General features: G+C 44.8%; 1 protein-coding gene across 19 annotated transcripts in view; it reads right to left on the reverse strand.

Annotated features, from left to right (window-relative positions):
- The window catches only part of fhod3b (formin homology 2 domain containing 3b), a 678530-nt gene that overhangs the window by 588210 nt on the left and 68030 nt on the right, over positions 1–22290 (reverse strand). For all 19 annotated transcript variants that reach the window (XM_038796751.1, XM_038796753.1, XM_038796754.1 and 16 more), the window contains exon 3: positions 16493–16557. In XM_038796751.1, the coding sequence (XP_038652679.1) occupies positions 16493–16557 (65 nt within the window). The remainder of the gene's footprint in view (positions 1–16492; positions 16558–22290) is intronic.

Below are 22290 nucleotides of genomic sequence, written 5' to 3' on the forward strand. Positions count from 1 at the left end.
GAATTATCTTTTGAAGACTTCAATAGAAGTTCTTACATGAAGGCTGCACTCGCTCTAAAGTCTGGGCTCTATAACTGGCTATCTGTATTTAAGAGCTTTCAATCGCATTTTTAGACTAAGCATGTGATGTTTGCAGCATCTCCTTGCATGTAATACATGCATCAAGACCAGCTGAATGATGTTAAGTGTGTCACCTCATCTCCAAACCGTGGAATATTTATTTACATTTTCCCCTAAAAGACGCAAGGAAACCGGAGGTCCACAAAGATATTATTTCAGGCAATAGATGAACTTCAAATAAATACACAGGTCGAGTATCCTTCATCCAGATTGGAAAGCCGGACACATGCAACAACCGCAGTTTTTGAACCTCATCGACTTTCACGCGGGACGTCAGTGACCCGTGCCAATAACCAGCAGACTTTTGCTGCAGGAGTTCAGTTGTTGCTCTGCACTGTTTACCTTGCAAACTTTCTCCTCCAAGCAGAATCGCAGATGGTACTATGGGTGGGAACATATTACAGATACCCTGTATTTATTATTCAGTGGAACATCTTCCTTTTCTAGCCATTTTTATTACTTCAGACTGTTTTTTGAACTTTTACCAACTTGCCAACCTCCGCAACCCACCATTTCCGCTGACTTTCAATGTGAGAAAGATGAGCCTGCCTGGTCCGGACAATCTCACTTGCTTTGTCATTCAATGTTACATTTCATGATTTAATTTCTCGCTGCACCCTTTTGAGAAAAAAAATCAAAAGGCTGGTCCTCAAACTTGCCATGCTTTAAGTCTTCAAATGCCTTTGAAGTTTTGAGGGTTTTAAACTCTCGTTTGTCAGTACTTCCTGCATATAAACACAAGGGTTTTGCATCCTGATTTACATTGGCACAATAAACAAAGCCATACCTCAAGAAATCATCTTGATACTGCTTTGTTCCCAATTTGATTTTTCTTTGTAGGCTGTTCAGCAGAGGCCCTGGAGCTCCATATTCAGCTCACATTAGCATTGCTTTGTCCTGCCATGGACTCTCTGGGGAAGTGCTGTCCAGCAGATTCAGTTGAGAGCTCCTGGCCAGGAGGTACACTGCCTTCTGGCCCTTTCTTACTTAAAACAAATTATTTTGGATTTAAAATTAAATTAAGCCTCAAAAGAAGTCCATAGTCAGTTTTTTTTACAATCCTGTTGCCTTGCTTGCCCGCAGCTAGAAAGTGGAGGAATCTCTCCTCTGTGGTTTCATGTCAAAGGTGACGTCAGTGACCTGCTCTCTGCCGCCGCTTCTGGTTGGAAGACTGCACAGTTTTCATTGAAAAGTTCTCAATTTAAAAGCCTTTCGCAACTGGCATTCTCGAATTTAGGGGCTGGTCGCGGCCTTCGGGCATTTGTCCCACGATTGGAACAGAGTAATTGATCACAACACCCGCCGTGACACATCTGTGGGTCATGACCCACAGTTTGAAACCCCTTGGCCTGATTCTCCACCTCGCCACGCCACACTTCTGTTTCACCTGGGGGTTTCCCATTGTGGGGAAGCCCCACGTTGTCAGGGACCCCAGGCTGCTGGCAAAATGGAGCATCCCGCCGGTGGAGAATCCAGCCCCTTGCTTTCGACTAGGGCTAGCCTCAACTTCAGCCATTGTAATGTAAATAGTCCTCAGCCTATATGCTGAAAACTAAGATCTAAAATCCATCGTCTCAGAGGGCTTCTGATAAAGGATACTCCAATATAAAGGATGCACTGCCTGTATAATATATTTATTATGAAGACCTCACATCAAAAATACATGGGAAGAAAGAATTTAGTAGTTTTTGATGTCAGAAAAGAAAACAAATAGGAGTTATAGTGAATGGATTTTCTTCGTCAGTCAATTGGATTATATATTTACTTAAATAAATCTCCCCCCAACTTCTTTTGAGGCTTAATTATTTTTTTATCTCAAAAAATTGAAAACCACATAAACAATGGCTTTTGAGCATTCTCTGGGGTAAACTTTGTTTGTGCATGGATCTATATACTTATTAAAGACTGCATCAATCAGCAAACTCACTAACCCATGCCAGGAGTTAGAGTCAAAAAGTCACGTAGTATGATTTATGTCCATTCATTTTAGTAAGCAGAAAATTTACACAAGGACTTGATAACAAGGAGTGTTGGGACAAACAGTAGTACAAGTCACGTTCTTCTGTGATCCTTTACAGAATCACAGAAAAATACAGTGCAGAAAGGACCCTTCGGCCCATCAAGTCTGCACCCCCACATGAAAGGCACCTGATCTGCCAATCCTAATCCTATTTGCCAGCACTAGTCCCATGGCCTCGAATGTTATGACGTGCTAAGTGCTCATCCAGGTACATTTTAAAAGAAGAGGCAACCCGCCTCTACCACCCTCCCAGGCAGTTCGTTCCATACTGTCACCACCCTCTGGGTAAAGATCTTTTCCCTCAAATCCCCTTTGAACCTCCCGCCCCTCACCTTGAACTGGTGTCCCCTCATAACTGACCCTTCAAGTGAAGGGGAACAGCTGTTCCCTATTCATCCTGTCCATGCCCTTCAATCTCGTACACCTCGATCAGGTCTCCCCTCAGTTTTCTCTGCTCCAGCGAAAACAACCCAAGCCTATCCAACTTCTCTTCATAGCTAAAATGTTCCATCCCAGGCAACTTCCTGGTCAAAACGCCTCTGCACCCACTCCAGTGCAATCACATCCTTCCTATAATATGGTGCCCAGAACTGCACACAGTACTCCAGCTGTAGCCTCACCAATGTTCTATATAACTCCAACATGGCTTCCTTGCTTTTGTAATCTATGCCACAATTGATAAAGGCAAGTGTACCATATGCCTTTATCATCATCGTATTAACCTGCCCTTCTGCATTCAGAGATCTATTTACAAACACACCAGGGTCTATTTGTTCGTCAGCACTTCCCAGTGTGGTGCCATTCTATTTCCTGGTCAGATTGCTCCTTCCAAAGTGTGACACCTCACACTTTTCGGGATTATGTTCCATCAAGCAGTAATATGAGCCATTACTTTGACATCAAACTACAAGGCACAGATTTTCACACGCTCCAGTATGGAGCTCCTCAACCCATGTCCAGAGCTTATATTGAGAATCCAGCCCAGTGCCACACTTGGCTTCTGTGCACCCCCTCCCCCCCCGCCACACCCCAGCCCCTAATTTTCCAATCATCACTTTTAATTGTTCCGTTAGTAACCAACTTCAAGCAGTGCTAATAATCCAACGTCATTACAAAAGTAGAAATCAATTTCAATTCACTTTATTGTCCATACAGACGCCAGTTTCGGGTACATTGCTTGTTCGTTAAAAATATAAATTGAATAAGAACAATAAAAGTTGTAAAGTTACCCCATCATAGAAATCTAACTTTAATCATATTTTCCAATGCACTAAAATAATCTGAGTCCTGCCCTGACAGCATATCTTCATCCTTGCGTCAAAACTGCTGTTAACAGCTCCTGAAGAGAAAGGTGCAAACAAATTCAGGAACCACTTAGTCCTGGAACTGAGGGATTGTCATCTTTTCCCTGAACGCATCCAGCAGCAATACTGAAACAAGGGGTGATTCTCGTTGACCTCGGCTCTCTTTACTTTCATACAATCTTAGTGAGAAATCAGCTCAGCAAATATCCTTCCTGCCTAGTTCGATATCTCTGCGCCCTTAAAGGAGTCTGCTTTCCTACAACAGCAGCACCAGGCAAGCCATCCAAAAACTGTCAACTACAGCCATGTAGGAACAGTTGCATGATTGTAGGAGCTACACGAACAAGGAACTAGGTCTATGGTCGCAGGAAAATGGTACAAGGTTGGTGGCAAAAACCTGCAAAGAATTGGTTATTCCGTGGGCCACAAAAAAGTCACATCTGCCATGACAAGTTTATTCTTTTTAATCCTAGTTTAGCCAGGCGAACATTACTGTACAGATGAGCATCTGCTGCAACACAGCATCCAACAAGAGAATCAAACAGTGGTGTTGCATAACAGGCAGTTCATAGCAAGTCAAAGCTGTCTACAAAATCTCAAAACAGGTCAATGCTGGTTACCATTATCCCTCCCCGATGGCCCAACCTCTGCCATTTGTGTCAAGCTATTTACCACATGTTTAGCAGCCACCTTCTTGATCGCTAGTATCCAATTCTTCCTTGGGTGTAGGCTTGCATCTGGCTCCTCAGAGAAGCCCGACAGGCAAAGGGCAGTCGAGAACAATGGCTTGCATTTAAAGAGTCGATATTGATGTTGTGTGAAGTGAATACAGGAACGGTTTGCTAACCAATTATTTCTGCCAGACATCTGAAGCAGTACAATAATCCAAGGAGAAAAAAAAAAGGTACCCCCTTCCCCACTCTTTCCCCTCCTCCAACCAGTGCAGGCTTAAAAAACAGCAGCCGACTAACACAAATCCTCCAGGTACTTAAGAAAAAAATTAAAGTCAGATTCCTGTTGAACTGAGTGCTAACAGCATCCACATGTTCCTACTTGAATGCCGCGGTGATTTTCTGATCAAAATTCATTATTTCTGATGTGCAAGGTGTAAAATACCACTAGCGCCTCGATTCAGGACTAGCAACTGAGAATTATGATGCAGATGCTTTCGGGCTACGTTCATTCACTTTAAACATCTAGAAGTAAAAGGACGTATGGGCCATACATTGGGACAGAGGTGTTGCTTTAAAACGGATATGTGCGCACTGTGTACCAGCCAAAACAGAAGACAAACAAAACTAGCCACTCATTTTAATATCAGCGCCTGACCCATAGCCTTACCGGTTACAGCACTTTAGATGCAGATCCAGGTACTTTTGAAATTAGTTTGGCGTTTTAGCCTCAACTATCAACTTAGGCAGTCGAATCCAAACACATGCTCTGGGTGAAAAGGTTTTTCCCTCGTCTCCCCTCTAACCCTTCTACCAATCACCTTAAATCTATACCACCTGGTAATTGCCTCCTCAAGTTAAGGGAAACAAATCTTTCCTGTCTACGCTATCTAGGTCCCTCAATTAGGTCATCCCTTAACCTCCTCTGTTCTAAGGAAAACAATCCTAGCCTACCCAATCTCTCCTCATAGCTGCAGTTTTCAAGCCTTGGCAACATTCTTGTAAATCCACATTTAAAGTCTAAAACATTAACATATACAATAAACAACAAGAGGCCCAGCACTGTGGAACCCCCACTGGAATCAGTTTTCCTTTCGCAAAAGCATCCCTCGACCATTATCCTTAGTTTCCTGTCACTGAGTCAATTTTGGATCCAACCTGCCACCTTCCCCTGTATCCCATGGGATCTCACCAACCAGTCCACCATGTAGGACCTTAACAGAAATCCATGCAGGCAACATCCACTGCACAACTCTCATCAATCCTCCTCATCGCTTCCTCAGAAAATTCTGTCAATAATAATCTTTATTGTCACAAGTAGTCTTACATTAACACTGGAATGGGGTTACTGTGAAAAGCTCCTAGTCGCCACATTCCGGCACCTGTTCGGATACACGGAAGGAGAATTCAGAATGTCCAAATTACCGAACAGCACATCTTTCAGGACTTGTGGGAGGGAATCGGAGCACCCGGAGGAAACCCGCACAGACACGGAGAACGTGCAGACCACCGCACAATGGCTCAAGCTGGGAATCGAACCCGGGGACCCTGGCGCTGTAAAGCAATAGTGCTAACCACTGTGCTGCCCAAAGTTGGCAAGACACAATCTATCCCTAACAAAACTATGCTGACTATCCCGGATTAATCCGTGCCTTCCTGGAGAGAGTTGATGCCACCATTCAGAGCGCTCATGTTATGATTGTCATGTTCACTGGCAGTTGTGATGTGACTGGAGAATTTGGTGTAAGTTCTAATTTTAGGTGAAAGGTAATGAGATTTTTCATCACCATCTTGGTGCTAGTGAGAAACCAGCTGCACGCCATTCAAATAAATGGGAAGAATGTGAATACAAATTAAATAAATGGGAAGAATGTGAATACAAATTAAATAAATGGGAAGAATGCGAAAACAAATTAAATAAATGGGAAGAGCGTGAAAACAAATTAAAGATATGTTGGTCTCACCTTGAAACTGTAAATGTTCTTTTAAATGGATCCATCTTCTTGAATAAGGCAGAGTATGTACAAAAATATTAAAATAATGTTCCAGAAATCTTCAACTGAAGACACTAGATAAATGATCTTTGAAGCAGATCTTGGTACTTGCACAATTGCATTTTATAGAAAAGTACAAAAGAAAGCTGCAGTAGGTGGAAGCTGTTCAGTTGGCGTCTTGTTATGCTCTTAGCGTAGCACAAGCTGCTTCCTTGATGTTCACTCTGACAAAGGAAGGTTCAGACGTGGAGATAACTTCAACACGTTTATTAAACTATTTACAATTCTTCTCTACTGTTAATAAGACCATAAGACCATAAGACATAGGAGTGGAAGTAAGGCCATTCGGCCCATCGAGTCCACTCCGCCATTCAATCATGGCTGATGGGCATTTCAACTCCACCTCCCAGCATTCTCCCCATAGCCCTTAATTCCTCGCGACATCAAGAATTTATCTATCTCTGCCTTGAAGCCATTTAGCGTCCCGGCCTCCACTGCACTCTGCGGCAATGAATTCCACAGGCCCACCACTCTCTGGCTGAAGAAATGTCTCCGCATTTCTGTTTTGAATTTACCCCCTCTAATTCTAAGGCTGTGCCCACGGGTCCTCGACTCCTCGCCTAACGGAAACAGTTTCTTTGCGTCCATCCTTTCTAAGCCATGTATTATCTTGTAAGTTTCTATCAGATCTCCCCTTAACCTTCTGAACTCCAATGAATACAATCCCAGGAACGCCAGCCGTTCCTCATATGCTAGACCCGCCATTCCAGGGATCATCCGTGTGAATCTCCGCTGGACACGCTCCAGTGCCAGTATGTCCTTCCTGAGATGTGGGGCCCAAAACTGGACACAGTACTCCAAATGGGGCCTAACCAGAGCCTTATAAAGGCTCAGTAGCACATCGCTGCTTTTATATTCCAACCCTCTTGAGATAAATGACAACATAGCATTCGCTTTCTTAATCACGGATTCAACCTGCATGTTTACCTTTAGGGAATCCTCGACTAGCACTCCCAGATCCCTTTGTACTTTGGCATTATGAATTTTCTCACCGTTTAGAAAGTAGTCTATGCTTGGATTCTTTTTTCCAAAGTGCAAGACCTCACATTTTCTCACGTTGAAATGCATCAGCCATTTCCTGCACCACTCTCCCAAACTGTCTAGATCCTTCTGCAGCCTCCCCACTTCCTCAGCACTACCTGCCTGACCACCTAACTTCGTATCATCAGCAAACTTCGCTAGAATGCCCCCAGTCCCTTCATCCAGATCATTAATATATATGGTGAACAGCTGCGGCCCCAACACTGAACCCTGTGGGACACCGCTGGTCACCGGCTGCCATTCCGAAAAAGAACCTTTTATCCCAACTCTCTGCCTTCTGTCAGACAGCCAATCCTCAACCCATGCCAGTAGCTCACCTCGAACACCATGGGCCCTCACCTTACTCAGCAGCCTCCTGTGTGCCACCTTATCAAAGGCCTTTTGGAAATCCAGATAGACCACATCCACTGGGTTTCCCTGGTCTAACCTACTTGTCACCTCCTCAAAGAATTCTAACAGGTTCGTCAGGCACGACCTCCCCTTACTAAATCCATGTTGACTTGTTCTAATCCGACCCTGCTCTTCCAAGAAATTAGAAATCTCATCCTTAACGATCGATTCTAGAATTTTACCAACAACCGAGGTTAGGCTAATTGGCCTATAATTTTCCATCTTTTGTCTTGATCCTTTCTTGAACAAGGGGGTTACAACAGCGATCTTCCAATCGTCCGGGACTTTCCCTGACTCCAGTGATTTTTGAAAGATCTCAACCAACGCTTCCGCTATTTCTTCAGCCACCTCCCTCAGAACTCTAGGATGTAGCCCATCGGGGCCAGGAGATTTGTCAATTTTAAGACCTTTTAGCTTTTTTAGCACCATCTCTTTTGTAATGGCAACCATACTCAACTCAGCCCCCTGACCCTTTATAATTTTTGGGATATTACTAACGTCTTCCACTGTGAAGACAGACGCAAAGTACTTATTAAGTTCTCCAGCCATTTCCTCATCTCCCATCACTAGCCTTCCAGAATCAGTTTGAATTGGCCCAATGTCTACTTTGGCCTGACGTTTGTTTCTTATGTATTGAAAGAAACTTTTACTATCATTTCTTATATTACTGGCTAGCCTGCCTTCATATTTGATCCTCTCCTTCCTTATTTGTCTCTTTGTTAACCTCTGTTTGTTTTTGTAGCCTTCCCAATCCTTCTATCCTTCTATAGCTACTCAGACTGACGAACCAGCCTGCTACAATCCACGTGGTGGGTGTGATGTTGAATCAATCCTGTGTGTGTACTCACTGAGTGTCTCCACTGGAAAGAGGAAGGTCATGTGTGCTGTGTCCTTTATAAATGGGTTGGTGTAATTCCCTCCTGTGGTAGTGTCATCTCTGTGTGTATAGTGAATGCCCATTGGTCGTGTCCTATCTTGCTGACCTATTGGTTGAGTGTCTGTGTGTCATGTCTCTGGTGCTCCCTCTAGCTAGTCTATGTGTACTTATATTAACCCCTTGTGTATCTACAATGATGCAGATCACCACAGTTGGCATTGGGCTTTGTTGCAGAATTGTATAGGACCTGGGAATAAAAGCAGAAAATGCTGGAAAATCTCAGCAGAGAATTTGCAGGGAGAGAAAAACATCCAATGCCGAGTCCAATGACACTCTTCTTCAAAACTCAGCGTGGACCTGTAGGATTGGACTCTGAGCAAGCAACAGAATTATGAAAATGTCCAAAATATGCACCAGCTCTGGCCTCTTGTGCTTGACACAGAAAAATGACCATGTCCAACTTTGGTTAATTCGGTATCTGCTCCTTTAAAATCTACTCACTGCGAGATAACAATACAATGAAAGTGTAAAAGGTCACAGAATTTTAAATGGGAGTGACACCCATAACCACTTTGCTTTGGTGTTTCTGACATCTTTCACATGGAAGTCTATTTACCCAAAGGGATCCCTGCCTGCAAAACCTGACCACGCTCCTGAGCTCATGTTAGGTTTCTGTCACTGAAGTGTCATTCATCCCATTGCATTGAGGATGGATTTAATAGAATCCCTACAGTGCAGAAGGCGGCCATTAGGCTCATGGGATCTGCACCAACCTCTGAAAGTGCACCCTACCTAGACCCATTTCCCAGCTCCATCCCCGTAACTCCTTAACCCTACCTAATCTTTGGACATTTCAGGGCAATTTAGCGTGACCAATCCACCTAACCTGACTGATCAGAGAATCTGGGTGCAATGTCCTGTAGCTGCAGTGACCAGCAGTAAATTAAAGCCTCACTCATGAATGTCAACACTACAGCTACTCTACATATTGAAGCTCAACTGGCATGATAATGATCTAGTCAATGATTGATTATGATTAATAATGCGGTCCAGTCCAATTGCATTGATTCATAAGAAAAGTCACATCCTAAGTTCATGCCAATTAGATTAAGCAGGAACTTGAGCGCAACTTTACCTTACCTTAAATATGAGACACACTATCGGTTGCTTCCCTTGCAGAAACACCAGGCAAAGGAGATTTAAAATCCAGTTGCACCCAGAACCTGGAATCACATTTCGCTCAATGCAAAGTTTCAAAGCTTGAAGATTAATGCATATCAATATTTTATTGTACATCATTTGAAAATGTCTCTGCATTACTAAATATCTACTTTTATGTTGAACCGGTGCATTCTTCCAAAGATGACCTTACATCATTCAATTGCCTCTAATCATTTCCCCCTCCACTATCCAGGAGCTCCCGTTACAAATTACTCTGTGGATATGTTTCCAGACACCAGTCTTGAACTCGTCTTTTACTAGTTTTTTAAAAAACCTAGGTTCCCTTTACGATAGTCACAGCGTGACTTGAAATAGTGTTCAGGATTAACCTTTCCCATTTCACTCAGTATCCTTTGTATCTCTTCAAGGTCTGTTGGGTGCTTATTTCAAAATACCAAGTACTTGTAAAGGATTTTGGTGCATTGCTAAAGTGCGAAACAAAGCTCAGTAGTTTATAAAGGGCCCTCAGGAGGGGAACACCCTCATGTTATTCAATCAACGTTGAAATGTAAATAAATTCTGAAGGCTACAAAAAACTACATGTCTTATTTCTGTTCATTTTACAAGCGGATTATGGTTTGCGTCCCCTCACAACAGAATCTGTTACAAAATTCTTTCTCTGCACTGCTGGAGGCAGATTAGGAAAGCTTTCACCTTTATTGCATTATATTTTATTAGATCAGTTTAAAAGCCATTTTCGACAGGTGCAAGTTTTTCAGGGCAAATACAAAGGATCTCTGGTCGGAAAAAGGAAACAGAACGTAGACCTGATTGACAGAAGAATTAAGTTGCAGCCTGGGTAAACTCGTTAAGCAGCAGCTATTAACTCATCCTGATAATTCCGGTATTTCTCCACAGGGGCACGCTGGTAACTTTAATGGTGGAAACCTGCTAGCAATTCCTTTACCCATGCTCTACCATTGAAGGTGACGCTGATTGGACTATACATTTAATACAGCCAATTTGGATTGGACTATAGAAGCTGCTCTACACGAGGGCAAAATTGGAAGGAGAGAGTCGCCCATAGACTACATCTGTTGACATCCTGCAGTTGGTCAGAGACACAGAAAGGCATTGGTTGACAGCAGGAAGCAGATCAGGCAGCGTCACCCCCACCCTTCTCAACCCCAGATTCTTAGATCAATCTATCAATGCCCCATAGATGGAGTCAGTCAGTGGAAGCCTCACCCATCTTTAATTTTTGTACTAATGCCCGAGTTACTTTACATAGTCATACATCTTGAGGCTCACGAGCATTGCCATGTTCTAGTCAATAGTTGATTACCAGTGATGATGGTGCACCATTGCATTTGATACAGGAGAGATTTTGGGTGGGATTCTCCGGCCCCTACCCCAGCAGTGTGTCTCTCAGCGGCGAGAGGTGGCACATAGTTTGCTGGTAGCGGGATTCTCTGTTCCCGATGCTCTGAGTGGGAATTCCCTTTGAAGCCATGCCACCGGGAAACCCGCTTACAGAGAATCCCATCGCTAGCTAAGGACCGAAGAACTTCAGCCTTTACATTCACGTGAGACGGAGCAGAAACTTGTCATGATATACAGACAAGCAGCTAATGAACACAGAGAACAGAACATGACCAATGAGCAGGCAGGACACTTGGGGATGGTATCTCACTATAAAAGGCACAAGGCCATCTACAGTGCGAGTCAGGGTGTATATACAGTATCACAACTCCACAGTGACCACACTTGGGTTAGCAGAAAGTCGAACGTAGAACTGTCCAATTGTTCAATAAATCAGTTTGAACTAACTTCAAGGTCTGGAGTATCTTTTGGTTAAAGCTGCATCCATTTGCAGCCTGTGTTATCCCAGAGTACATAACACATCAGAACTTGGGCATAAATTCACCTCAAAATATCCTTTCGATTAGAACGTTACAAAAGCAGGAACCAGGGATGGAGGCTGCTATTGTTATGTCAATTGCATTGTTACGGTCAACAATAAGCAGGTCAAGGGCGTTGACTGATTAATTATAAAAAAAGGCGACTGGTGGTGTCCACCAGTAGGTTTCAAACTTTCCATGGCCGAAGGGCTCCTTGGGGGTTAGGGTGCATCATGACCCCCAGAAATATATTTTAATTTGATTTGACACCCAGGGCAGACAGCAACACTAAGAGGGAAACTAAACTACCAACAAAGGAAAGTGGGTGGGGTGCATCTTATGTAAAAATCATTGCAAATAAGAAATTAACTTATTTGTACACACCAGATATACTTGAACTGTTACTCTGTAAAAACTGGAAAATACCAATAAAAATGTTGAAAAGGGACTAGACACACTTCCACAGCTTTGTTTAGTTATTGTGCTGTGCGAGGCGTTAATTTGTTTACTCGATTTTAAAAAAAGGGACTTGTGGGGCACTGGGGTTGTTGATGGGTAGGAGGCAGAGATGTGCAATATGTAATGCTGCATTCCTTGAATAAACTTACTATAACAGAAAAGGATTTGTCTAGTTTCATTCTTCAACTGGCTTGGATCCATTTAAAAGAGGGGAAGATATGAATAAGAAAGAGCTTCACAATCCTTTCATGGGGTTTGGACGTCGCTGGCATTACCCATTCCTGATTGCCCTTGAACTGAGGGCAATGAAGAGTCAACCACATTGCTGTAGATCTGGGGCGGGATTCTTCCATTCGGCGGCAGTGTGTCCAGGCCATTGGAAACACCGTCGCTTTTCATGACGGCGTGAATGGGCCGCTGGGAGTACCGATTCTGGCCCCCGCCACTCCAGCCTCCCATTCCAGTGCGAACTATGCACCGCAAGATTCATGCATGCGCAGTGACGCTGGCGTCAGCGACATGCTCAGCGGCGCCAACCCGCGCATGCACCGTGGCCTCGCTCAACGCATCGGCCCCTACGCAACATGGCGCGGGAGTTCAGGGGCCGGCACGCAGGAAAATAGGCCCGGGGAACGAGAGGCCGACCCGCCAATTGGTGGGCCCCAATCGTGGTCCAGGCCCCATTGGAGCCCCCCCCCCCCCCCCCCCCCGACCCTGCGTGCAGAGTTCCCGCGGCTGCGACCAGGTGTGGACTGCGCCGGTGGGACTCTGCCTTTTTAGAATGGCCGCTCAGCCCATCCGGGCCAGAGAATCGGTAGCCCACCCGGCGCCGCACAAAATGCGGCGGCACCAATTCTCCGCTCTGCAGAGAATCGCGTGCCGGCGTCAGGGCGCGATTGCAAGGATTCTCCAGCCTCGCATGGGGCTGGGAGAATCCCGCCCAGGGAGTCACATACAGGCCAGACCAGGTAAGGATTGCAGTTTCCCCTCCCTAAAGGACATGAGTGAACCAGATGGGTTTTTACTATTGTCATGGCCACAATTACTGAGACGAGCTTGAATGTAAAGTTAATACTCCCAGCTGCAGTGGTGGGATTTAAATCCATGTGCCCAGAGCATTAGCCGAGTCATCTAGACTCGAAACGTTAGCTCCCTTCTCTCTCCACAGAAGCTGCCAGACCTCCTGTGATTGACCAACATTTTCCGTTTTTGTTTCAGTATCCAGCATCCGCAGTAATTCACTTTTACCACTGGATTGCTAGTCCAGTGACATCACCACTGCCTCCCCTAATCATCAAATATTATCCTTGTTCTTCTTGAAGACAACAGTTTTGGGTTTATTGGTAGATGAGAATTCACCTGACACTTCCAGTCACCATTTGAAAACGGCCTTGTTGCCCCAAGTATCAGATCAGAAGGCACCTTCCAGAACCAACAGCCGTTTAATAAACATAAGCAAACAAATAAGCATGCTTATTTGTTCACTTACTCACAGCGCCAGAGACACTGGTTCGATTCGGACCTCGAGTGACTACCCGTGTGGAGTTTGCCCTTTCTCCCAATGGCTGCATGGGTTTCCTCCCATAGTCCAAAGATGGGCAAGGTCAGTGGATTGGCCATGCTGAATTTTCCTTTAGTATCCAAAGATTAGGCGGGGTTACATGTATAGGGTTGGGGGAGTAGGTCTGGGTAGGCCTCTCGAGCTTTGGTGCAGACTCGATGGGCCAAATGGCCTCCTGTTGCACTGTAGAGCTTCTAGATCACCAGGCTTGATGATTTGTAGGAATCAAGGGAGAATATGGTGCATGTGAATTACCTCGTTCAGAGTCTGGACTTGCAAACCCATCCCAGTGAGATTTTTCACCAGACTCTGCAACTGTGTATTACTTCAACCACCAGTTTCCAAGTAGAGCAACATTTCACAAGGTTGCAACTATTTAAATGTCAATCGGGGCATTCATTTAAAAAACTTGGACACATTATCGAGCTCACTATATAAAACACCATTACATTAAACAGGCTCGATAAAGCAAGCATAACTTAGCTTTGTGCTCATTTTAAACCCAGAATTGTCAGTGCTCCACTTATTTTCTGAGGCAAAACAGAGAGCATGACAATAATTTAGATTTGGCTCAGAGTTGATCAATAGTCTGTCACAGTTCAGTGTGTAATAGTCCAGTGGAATGGGCTCCAACAGGAAGGTTCTCTTTCATGTGGCATGAGATTTAGGAATTCCCTGACCTTGCCACGATTACGCAGAATGCTTTAATTCACAGAGAGTGCATAAAATTTGACCAACTACAGAGTGAAAAATAGAGCTCAATAAAATGAGACATCTCAGCTGCACGTTTCACACACTCACGTCTGCAAATGCTAGAAGCTTGCGTGCAGATGTGATTTATGCACTGGATTTGAAAGGTCTAAACTTGATCACAATCAAAAAGCCCAAAGTTAGGTTCTGGAGCAAATCCAGAACCGATGCAGTGCAAATATGGACCCGCAGTCATATCATTAGTTCTCAAAGTCAGTTGTAAAATTCCAGGCAAAAAAGCATTAAATTCATATCCACACTTCATTAAAAACGTCCGCAATGACAAAAAAAATGATGATTAAATTCCCATCTTGGAGGGGCCGGGGATTGTGGGCAGCTACTGTTCCACACGAGGGTCTTGGTCATGAGGCCTGGCAGTAGGCTCAAAATTGTCCTGGCCACACAGTCACCCTCCTCACTCGTAAGCTTTCAAATGGAGGCCCCAGGCCTTTGACAGTCTGGGAGGAGTTTACAGCATGACGTTTCTGACTTTTACTATGTGCGTTGGCTAATCAACTTTCTTTCAGGCACAGCACAACAACAAATTCTATTTTCTACAATGAATGGCATGTTTCGCTTTAACGAATGCACTCTTTCAAATGTTACTGTACAGGGGAGCCCTGAAAGTAGGTCAATGGAGGAGATGATATTTACAAGGGGGGCGTCCAAGAAAAATTGAAAATCAGTGTGCCGATGCACAGGCAGCCTGCCACCAAATTACATCTGGAACATTCCTCACGCCTGCCTCATTCAAATTCAAAAATGTTAAGTGCCTTTGAACGGTCACAGTGGCCAAGAGATTCCGATCTCAGATTGTTGGAGGCCGGACGTGCGAAGCAAGAGACCCGGGACCCTCGGCAAATTGCCTCAGGACATTTAAGTTGGGAGTCAAAGGTGTCAGACAGTTCCATGGGACTTACCTGAAGCAAAGTCAGAGGCCAACGCCTGGGTATCTACAGAATTGCCCCCCCACCCCTCCCCAATCAGATTCATCCACTTATAATATTCACACTGGATCTTTAAACTTACCCTATGCAGCTAGTGCTGTAAACAGGGGACAGTGTCCTTTGTTCCCCTTGAGGCGAGAGCGTTGTGATGGGGGTCCCGATGGACACTGTGCTCTGCATTTTCTGGAGAAGCTGAACTCAAGTTGGCCCGATAAAAATGTGGAGCAGCATTGCCCATGGCAACAATTGAGCACAGTAGTAATACATTGATGGTTGCTGCTTTGTGAATGATCCATGTCAGTTTTGCTTCTAAAATTTACTTTCACTGTCTAAAATTGACATTCTACAAGTTTTCTAGCCTAGCGGTTTACCATAACTTCATGATACAGCATTTTGATACACTTCAAGGAAGTCTTCACATAATTTCCTTCTGTCCAAGATTGTAGAGCTTTAGTTTCACATCGCTTCTTATCTTAACACATGAAAATAAAATATATATATATTTTTTTACAACTGTTCTCCTCTGTATCCTATCCAACATATTTAGAAAAGCAGCTACAATCATCGCGGTATCTGTCTCTCTAACAGGCCTTTTCGAGTGTGAACTAAAAATCTATTAATGTCAATGATGTTGCTGGGGTGATTCTACTATCACTTACTACACGAGTGCTCAGTCTTATCTAGCTTCAAACAACCAACCCTATGCTGTGAGTACCAAAGGCTTCACTAAACACTCAGGCTGAAGGCTCACAGCTGATACCATCGGCAGATACAAGTATGAGTATTAACTTCTTTGCAGAAATGCTGCAAATGGAACAAAGTAGAAAGACAGTTCAGTGGAGGGCAAGAGAGATGCTAATTTGTGCAGCATTAGGTATGGCAGCATCACTTCTTGCATGGAAAATCAAAGCACATTTCCTTTGGTGATGACACCGTCACTGCACGATGTGTATGCCATTGTCTGTTTCGCAGTGCTGGAAATTACATTTTTTTGTCACATCAAATTCTGTGCACATTAGTAGCTCATCAAGAGAAGCTGATAACATTCAACTTTAAGCCATCCTCTTCGAGTATGCCTCCATCTGTGCAAACCCAACTGGAAACCCCAGACTGAAGTCAGTCTGTTAGCATAATAAATTTCACTTTTACTGTTCTTCAGTCTATTTCCATTTCACTGATCATGTTCTAGCCTGGCACCCACTCACCTTCTCATTACAAGCGAAAAGTCTGACTTACCAATACACGCGTGGACTCTGACTGAGAGCTGTGTCCGCAGGATCATGCTGTGCTTCTTTCCCCGCCTGAAAATAGAAGAAAAAGAGTAGTTAGGTTGGAGGAAATAATCCTACGAACTGAAGGCAGCTTTCTATTTAATAAAGAGCCTCAAATAATCTGGAGTTTGCTATTTGGGCAGCAGGGTAGCATGGTGGTTAGCATAAATGATTCACAGCTCCAGGGTCCCAGGTTCGATTCCCGGCTGGGTCACTGTCTGTGTGGAGTCTGCACATCCTCCCCGTGTGCGTGGGTTTCCTCCGGGTGCTCCGGTTTCCTCCCACAGTCCAAAGATGTGCGGGTTAGGTGGATTGGCCATGCTAAATTGCCTGTAGTGTCCTAATAAAAAAAAAGTAAGGTTAAGGGGGGGTTGTTGGGTTACGGGTATAGGGGAGATACGTGGGTTTGAGTAGGGTGATCATGGCTCGGCACAACATTGAGGGCCGAAGGGCCTGTTCTGTGCTGTACTGTTCTATGTTCTATTTGGGCCCATTGATATGACTACACCAGATGACCGAGTTGCGAAGGTAACGTTGATCCCCTGGAGCCATCTAGGTGTTTCAAGATGAATTTTTAAAATGCCACCCTGCAAACATCTTGTGAATTGTGAGGGTAAGAAAAGAGGAATAAATATCGTCTTGGTGGATAACCGGTCTAGAAGGGCACATTACTGCACAGTGGTTAGCACTGCTGCCTCACAGAGCCAAGGAACCGGGTTCAATTCTGGCCTTGGATGAATGTGAATGTAATAATAATAATAATCTTTATTGTCACAAGTAGACTTACATTAAAACTGCAATGAAGTTACTGTGATAAGCTTCTAATCGCCACATTCCACCGCCTGTTCGGGTACACAGAGGGAGAATTCAGAATGTCCAATTCACCTAAAAAGCACATCTTTCGGGACTTGTGGGAGGAAACCTGAGCACCTGGAGGAAACCCACACAGACACAAGGAGAACATGCAGACTCTGCACAGACACTGACCCAAGCCGGGAATCAAACGTGGGGCCCTGGAGCTGTGAAGCAACTGTGCTAACCACTGTGCGACCATGCCACCTGTCTGTGTGAAGGTTGCACTTTAATAATAATAATAGCTTATTGTCACCAGTAGGCTTCACTGAAGTTACTGTGAAAAGCCCCTAGTCGCTACATTCTGGCACCTGTTCGGGGAGGATGGTACGGGAATTGAACCCGCGCTGCTGGTCTGGTTCTGCATTACAAGCCAGATGTTTAGCCCACTGTTCTAAACCAGCACTGCTGCTTCATTCACCTGAGAAAGGAGCAATACTCGGAAAGCTAGTGATTCGAAACAAACCTGTTGGGCTTTAACCTGGTGTTGTAAGACCTCTTACTGTGCATACCCCATCTAATGCTGCTCTATGATATTCCAGTTCCTGCCCCAAGTCTGGCATTCGCACCAGGACCCGACCTATCTTATTGCACACGACATTTGGCTACTTTTCCCCTGTATTTGCATCCCTCAATCTGGTTAACAATCAGATATCCAGTGTACCTTCACAGTTGGGTTAAAGAAAAAAGTATGGCAGCACCCACAGCGCCCCATGAAATGTATAAACTGTTAATATAGTCGCTTGGCTTGGATACCAGAAGCCTCTAGGAGCTACACAATCACTCACCAAGATAAAGCAAATTGCTGCAGATGCTGGAATCTGAAACAAACACAGAAAAATGCCTGGCAATTTCAGGTCTGACAGCATCTGCGGGGAGAGACTGGAGACAACGTTCTAGTTCTCTATAGCTTTAACAAAGTCATCCAGACTCGAGATACTAGCTCAGTTTGGTTTTTTTGCACTGAGTGCTGAATTTGGGTGCTATAGTGAGAGTTTGGTGACTGAGGGATGTTAAGGGTTTATTTTTAATTTTTATCTAAAGTCTAGTCTTTCTTTTATTTAGTTAATTAACTTAAAAGTTGCTGTTTGGTTGAGAAGGTGGTGAATTTTCAATCAGCTTTAAACAAAGGTTCTACTTGTAACTACTTGCAGCTGGAGCTTGTTAATTAGTTAATTGGATTAGGCCAGTTTTCAGAGGCTAGAGTCACAGTATAAATCTGAGCTAGTTACAGTGCATACTTTGTTTGCAGCGAGTGCTGAATTTGAATGCTATAGTGAGAGTTTGGTGACTGAGGGAGTGCTGAATTTGGGTGCATTTGAGTGCTGAGAGAGTTTGGTGACTGAGGGAGTGCTGAATTTGGGTGCATTTGAGTGCTATAGTGAGAGTTTGGTGACTGAGGGAGTTAGGTGAGGAGGGAACAAGGTGCTCCTTTCATTTCATATCCTCAAAGAGCGAGAAGGGAGCCAGGAGTTTAGAGAGGGCAGCTGACTGGGAGCATAGTCGGAGAGTGGAGTTCCAGTTGGTCCACAGTGCAGCTGTATTCTGTAAGGTAAGAGGGGATGAAGGCTACGGCAGTTGCATGCTCCTCCTGTAGGATGTGGGTGCTGAGGGATACGACCGGTGTCCCCGCTGACGATACCTGCGGGAAGTGCACCCAACTCCAGCTCCTCAGAGACTGTGTTAGGGAACTGGAGCTGGATGAACTTCGGATCATCCGGGAGGCAGAGGGGGTAATAGAGAAGAGTTACAGGGAGGTAGCCACACCCAAGTTACAGGACAAGAGTAGCTGGGTTACAGTCAGGGGAAAGAAAATGAACGGGCACAATGCAGGGATCCCTCGTGGCCATTCCCCTTCAAAACAAGTATACCGTTTAGGATGCTGTTGGGGGTGATCTAGCGGCCATGTCTCTGGCACCGAGACTGGCTCTGGGGCTCAGAAGGGTGGGGGGGGGGGGGGGGGGGGGGGGGGGGGGGGGGAAAAGAGTAGAAAAGCAATAGTGATAGGAGACTCAATGATTAGGTGAATAGATAGGAGATTCTGTGTCACGAGCGATACTCCAGGAAGGTATGTTGCCTCCCGGGTGCCAGGGATGTCTCAGATCGTGTCTTCAGGATCCTTAAGAGGGAGGGTGAGCAGCCAGAAGTCGTGGCGCACATTGGTACCAACGACGTAGGTAGGAAGAGGGGTGTGGATATAATAAGCGAGTTTAGGGAGTTAAGCTGGAAGTTAAAAGCCAAGACAGACAGCATTGTCATCTCTGGTTTGTTGCCGGTGCCACGTGATAGCGAGGCTAGGAATAGGGAGAGAGTGCAGTTGAACATGTGGCTGCAGGAATGATGTAGGAGGGAGGGCTTCAGGTATTTGAATAATTGGAGCGCATCCTGGGGAAGGTGGGACCTGTACGAGCAGGACGGGTTGCATCCAAACTAGAGGGGCACCAATATCCTGGGAGGGAGGTTTTCTAGTACTCTTCGGGAGGGTTTAAACTAATTTAGCAGGGGAATGGGAACCGGACTTGTAGCCCAGCAACAAATGTAGCCAATGTTCAGGACGTCAAAGCGTGTAGTGAGGCAGTGGGGAAGGTAACACTGACAAAGGAAAGTACTTGCAGGCACGGAGATGGGTTGAAGTGTGTATACTTCAACGCAAGAAGCATCAGGAATAAGGTGGGTGAACTTAAGGCATGGATCGGTACTTGGGACTACGATGCGGTGGCCATCACAGAAACTTTGATAGAAGAGGGGCAGAAATGGTTGTTGGAGGTTCCTGGTTATAGATGTTTCAATAAGTTGTAAAACGTAGGGGTGTTGCATTATTAATTCAAGATAATATAACAACTGCAGAAAGGCAGTTTGAGAAGGATCTGCCTATTGAGGTAGTATGGGTTGAAGTCAGAAATAGGAAAGGAGCAGTCACCTTGTTGGGAGTTTTCTATAGGCCCCCAATAGCAGCAGAGATATGGAGGAGCAGATTGGAAAACAGATTTTGGAAAGGTGAAGTCACAGGGTGGTAGTAGTAGACATGCGTGACTTCAACTTCCCAAACATTGAGTGGAAACTCTTTTGATCAAATAGTTTGGATGGGGTGGTGTTTGTGCAGTGTGTCCAGGAAGCTTTTCCAACACAGTATGTAGATTGTCCGACCAGAGGGGAGACCATATTGGATTTGGTACTTGGTAATGAACCAGGGCAATGTTAGTGGGGGATTATTTTGGAGATACTGACCACAATTCTGTGACTTTCACTTTAGTAATGGAGGGGGATAGGTGCGTGCAACGGGGCAAGGTTTACGATTGGGGGAAGGGTAAATACGATGCTGTCAGACAAGAACTGAAGTGCGTAAGTTGGGAACATAGGCTGTCAGGGAAGGACACAATTGAAATGTGGAACTTGTTCAAGGAACAGATACTACGTGCCCTTGATATGTATGTCCCTGTCAGGCAGGGAAGAGATAGTCGACTGAGGGAACCATGGTTGACAAGCGAGGTTGAATGTCTTGTTAAGAGGAAGAAGGAGACTTATGTAAGGCTGAGGAAACAAGGTTCAGACAGGGCGCTGGAGGGATACAAGATAGCCAGGAGGGAACTGAAGAAAGGGATTAGGAGAGCTAAGAGAGGGCATGAAAAATCTTTGGTGGGTAGAATCAAGGAAAACCCCAAGGCCTTTTGCACATATGTGCGAAATAGGAGAATGACCAGAGCAAGGGTGGGTCAGAACAAGTACAGTAGCAGGAGATTGTGTAGATTCTGAAGAGATAGGAGAGGTCTTGAACAAGTACTTTGCTTCAGTATTTACAAATGAGGGGCCCTATTGTTGGAAGAGGACAGTGTGAAACAGACTGGTAAGCTGGAGGAGATACTTGTTAGGAAGGAAGATGTGTTGGGCATTTTGAAAAACTTGAGGAAAGACAAGTCCCGCAGGCCTGGTGGTATATATCCAAGGATTCTATGGGAAGCAAGAGATGAAATTGCAGCGCTGTTGGCAATGATTTTTTCGTCCTCACTGTCAACAAGGGTGGTACCAGGGGATTGGAGAGTGGCGAATGTCGTGCCCCTGTTCAAAAAAGGGAATAGGGATAACCCTGGGAATTTCAGGCCAGTCTTACTCCGGTGGTAGGCAAAATAATGGAAAGGGTACTGAGGGATAGGATTTCTGAGCATCTGGAAAGACGCTGCTTGATTAAGGATAATCAGCACGAATTTGGGAGGGGTAGGTCTTGCCTCACAAGTCTTATTGAATTCTTTGAGGAGGTGACCAAGCACGTGGATGAAGGTACAGCAGTGGATGTGGTGTACATGAATTTTAGTAAGGCATTTGATAAGGTTCCCGATGGTAGGTTTATGCAGAAAGTAAGGAGGCACTGGATAGTGGGAAATTTGGCCAGTTGGATAATGAACTGGCTAACCGATAGAAGTCAGAGTGGTGGTGGATGGCAAATATTCAGCCTGGAGCCCAGTTACCAGTGACATACCAGAGGGATCAGTTCTGGATCCTCTGCTGTTTGTGATTTTCATTAATGACTTAGATGAGGGAGTTGAAGGGTGGGTCAGTAAATTTGCAGATGATACGAAGATTAGTGGAGTTGTAGATAGCGAGGAGGGCTGTTGTCGGCTGCAAAGAGACATAGAGAGGATGCAGAGCTGGGCTGAGAAGTGGCAGATGGAGTTTAACCCTGAAAAGTGTGAGGTTGTCCATTTTGGAAGGACAAATATGAATGCGGAATACAGGGTTAACAGTAGGGTTCTTGGCAATGTGGAGGAGCAGAGAGATCTTGGGATCTATGTTCATAGATCTTTGAAAGTTGCCACTCAAGCGGATAGAGCTGTGAAGAAGGCCTATGGTGTGCTAGCATTCATTAGCAGAGGGATTGAATTTAGGAGCCATGAGGTGATGATGCAGCTGTACAAA

This window comes from Scyliorhinus canicula, chromosome 5 (genome assembly GCF_902713615.1).
Source record: "Scyliorhinus canicula chromosome 5, sScyCan1.1, whole genome shotgun sequence".
In the NCBI taxonomy this organism is placed as follows: Eukaryota; Metazoa; Chordata; class Chondrichthyes; order Carcharhiniformes; family Scyliorhinidae; genus Scyliorhinus; species Scyliorhinus canicula.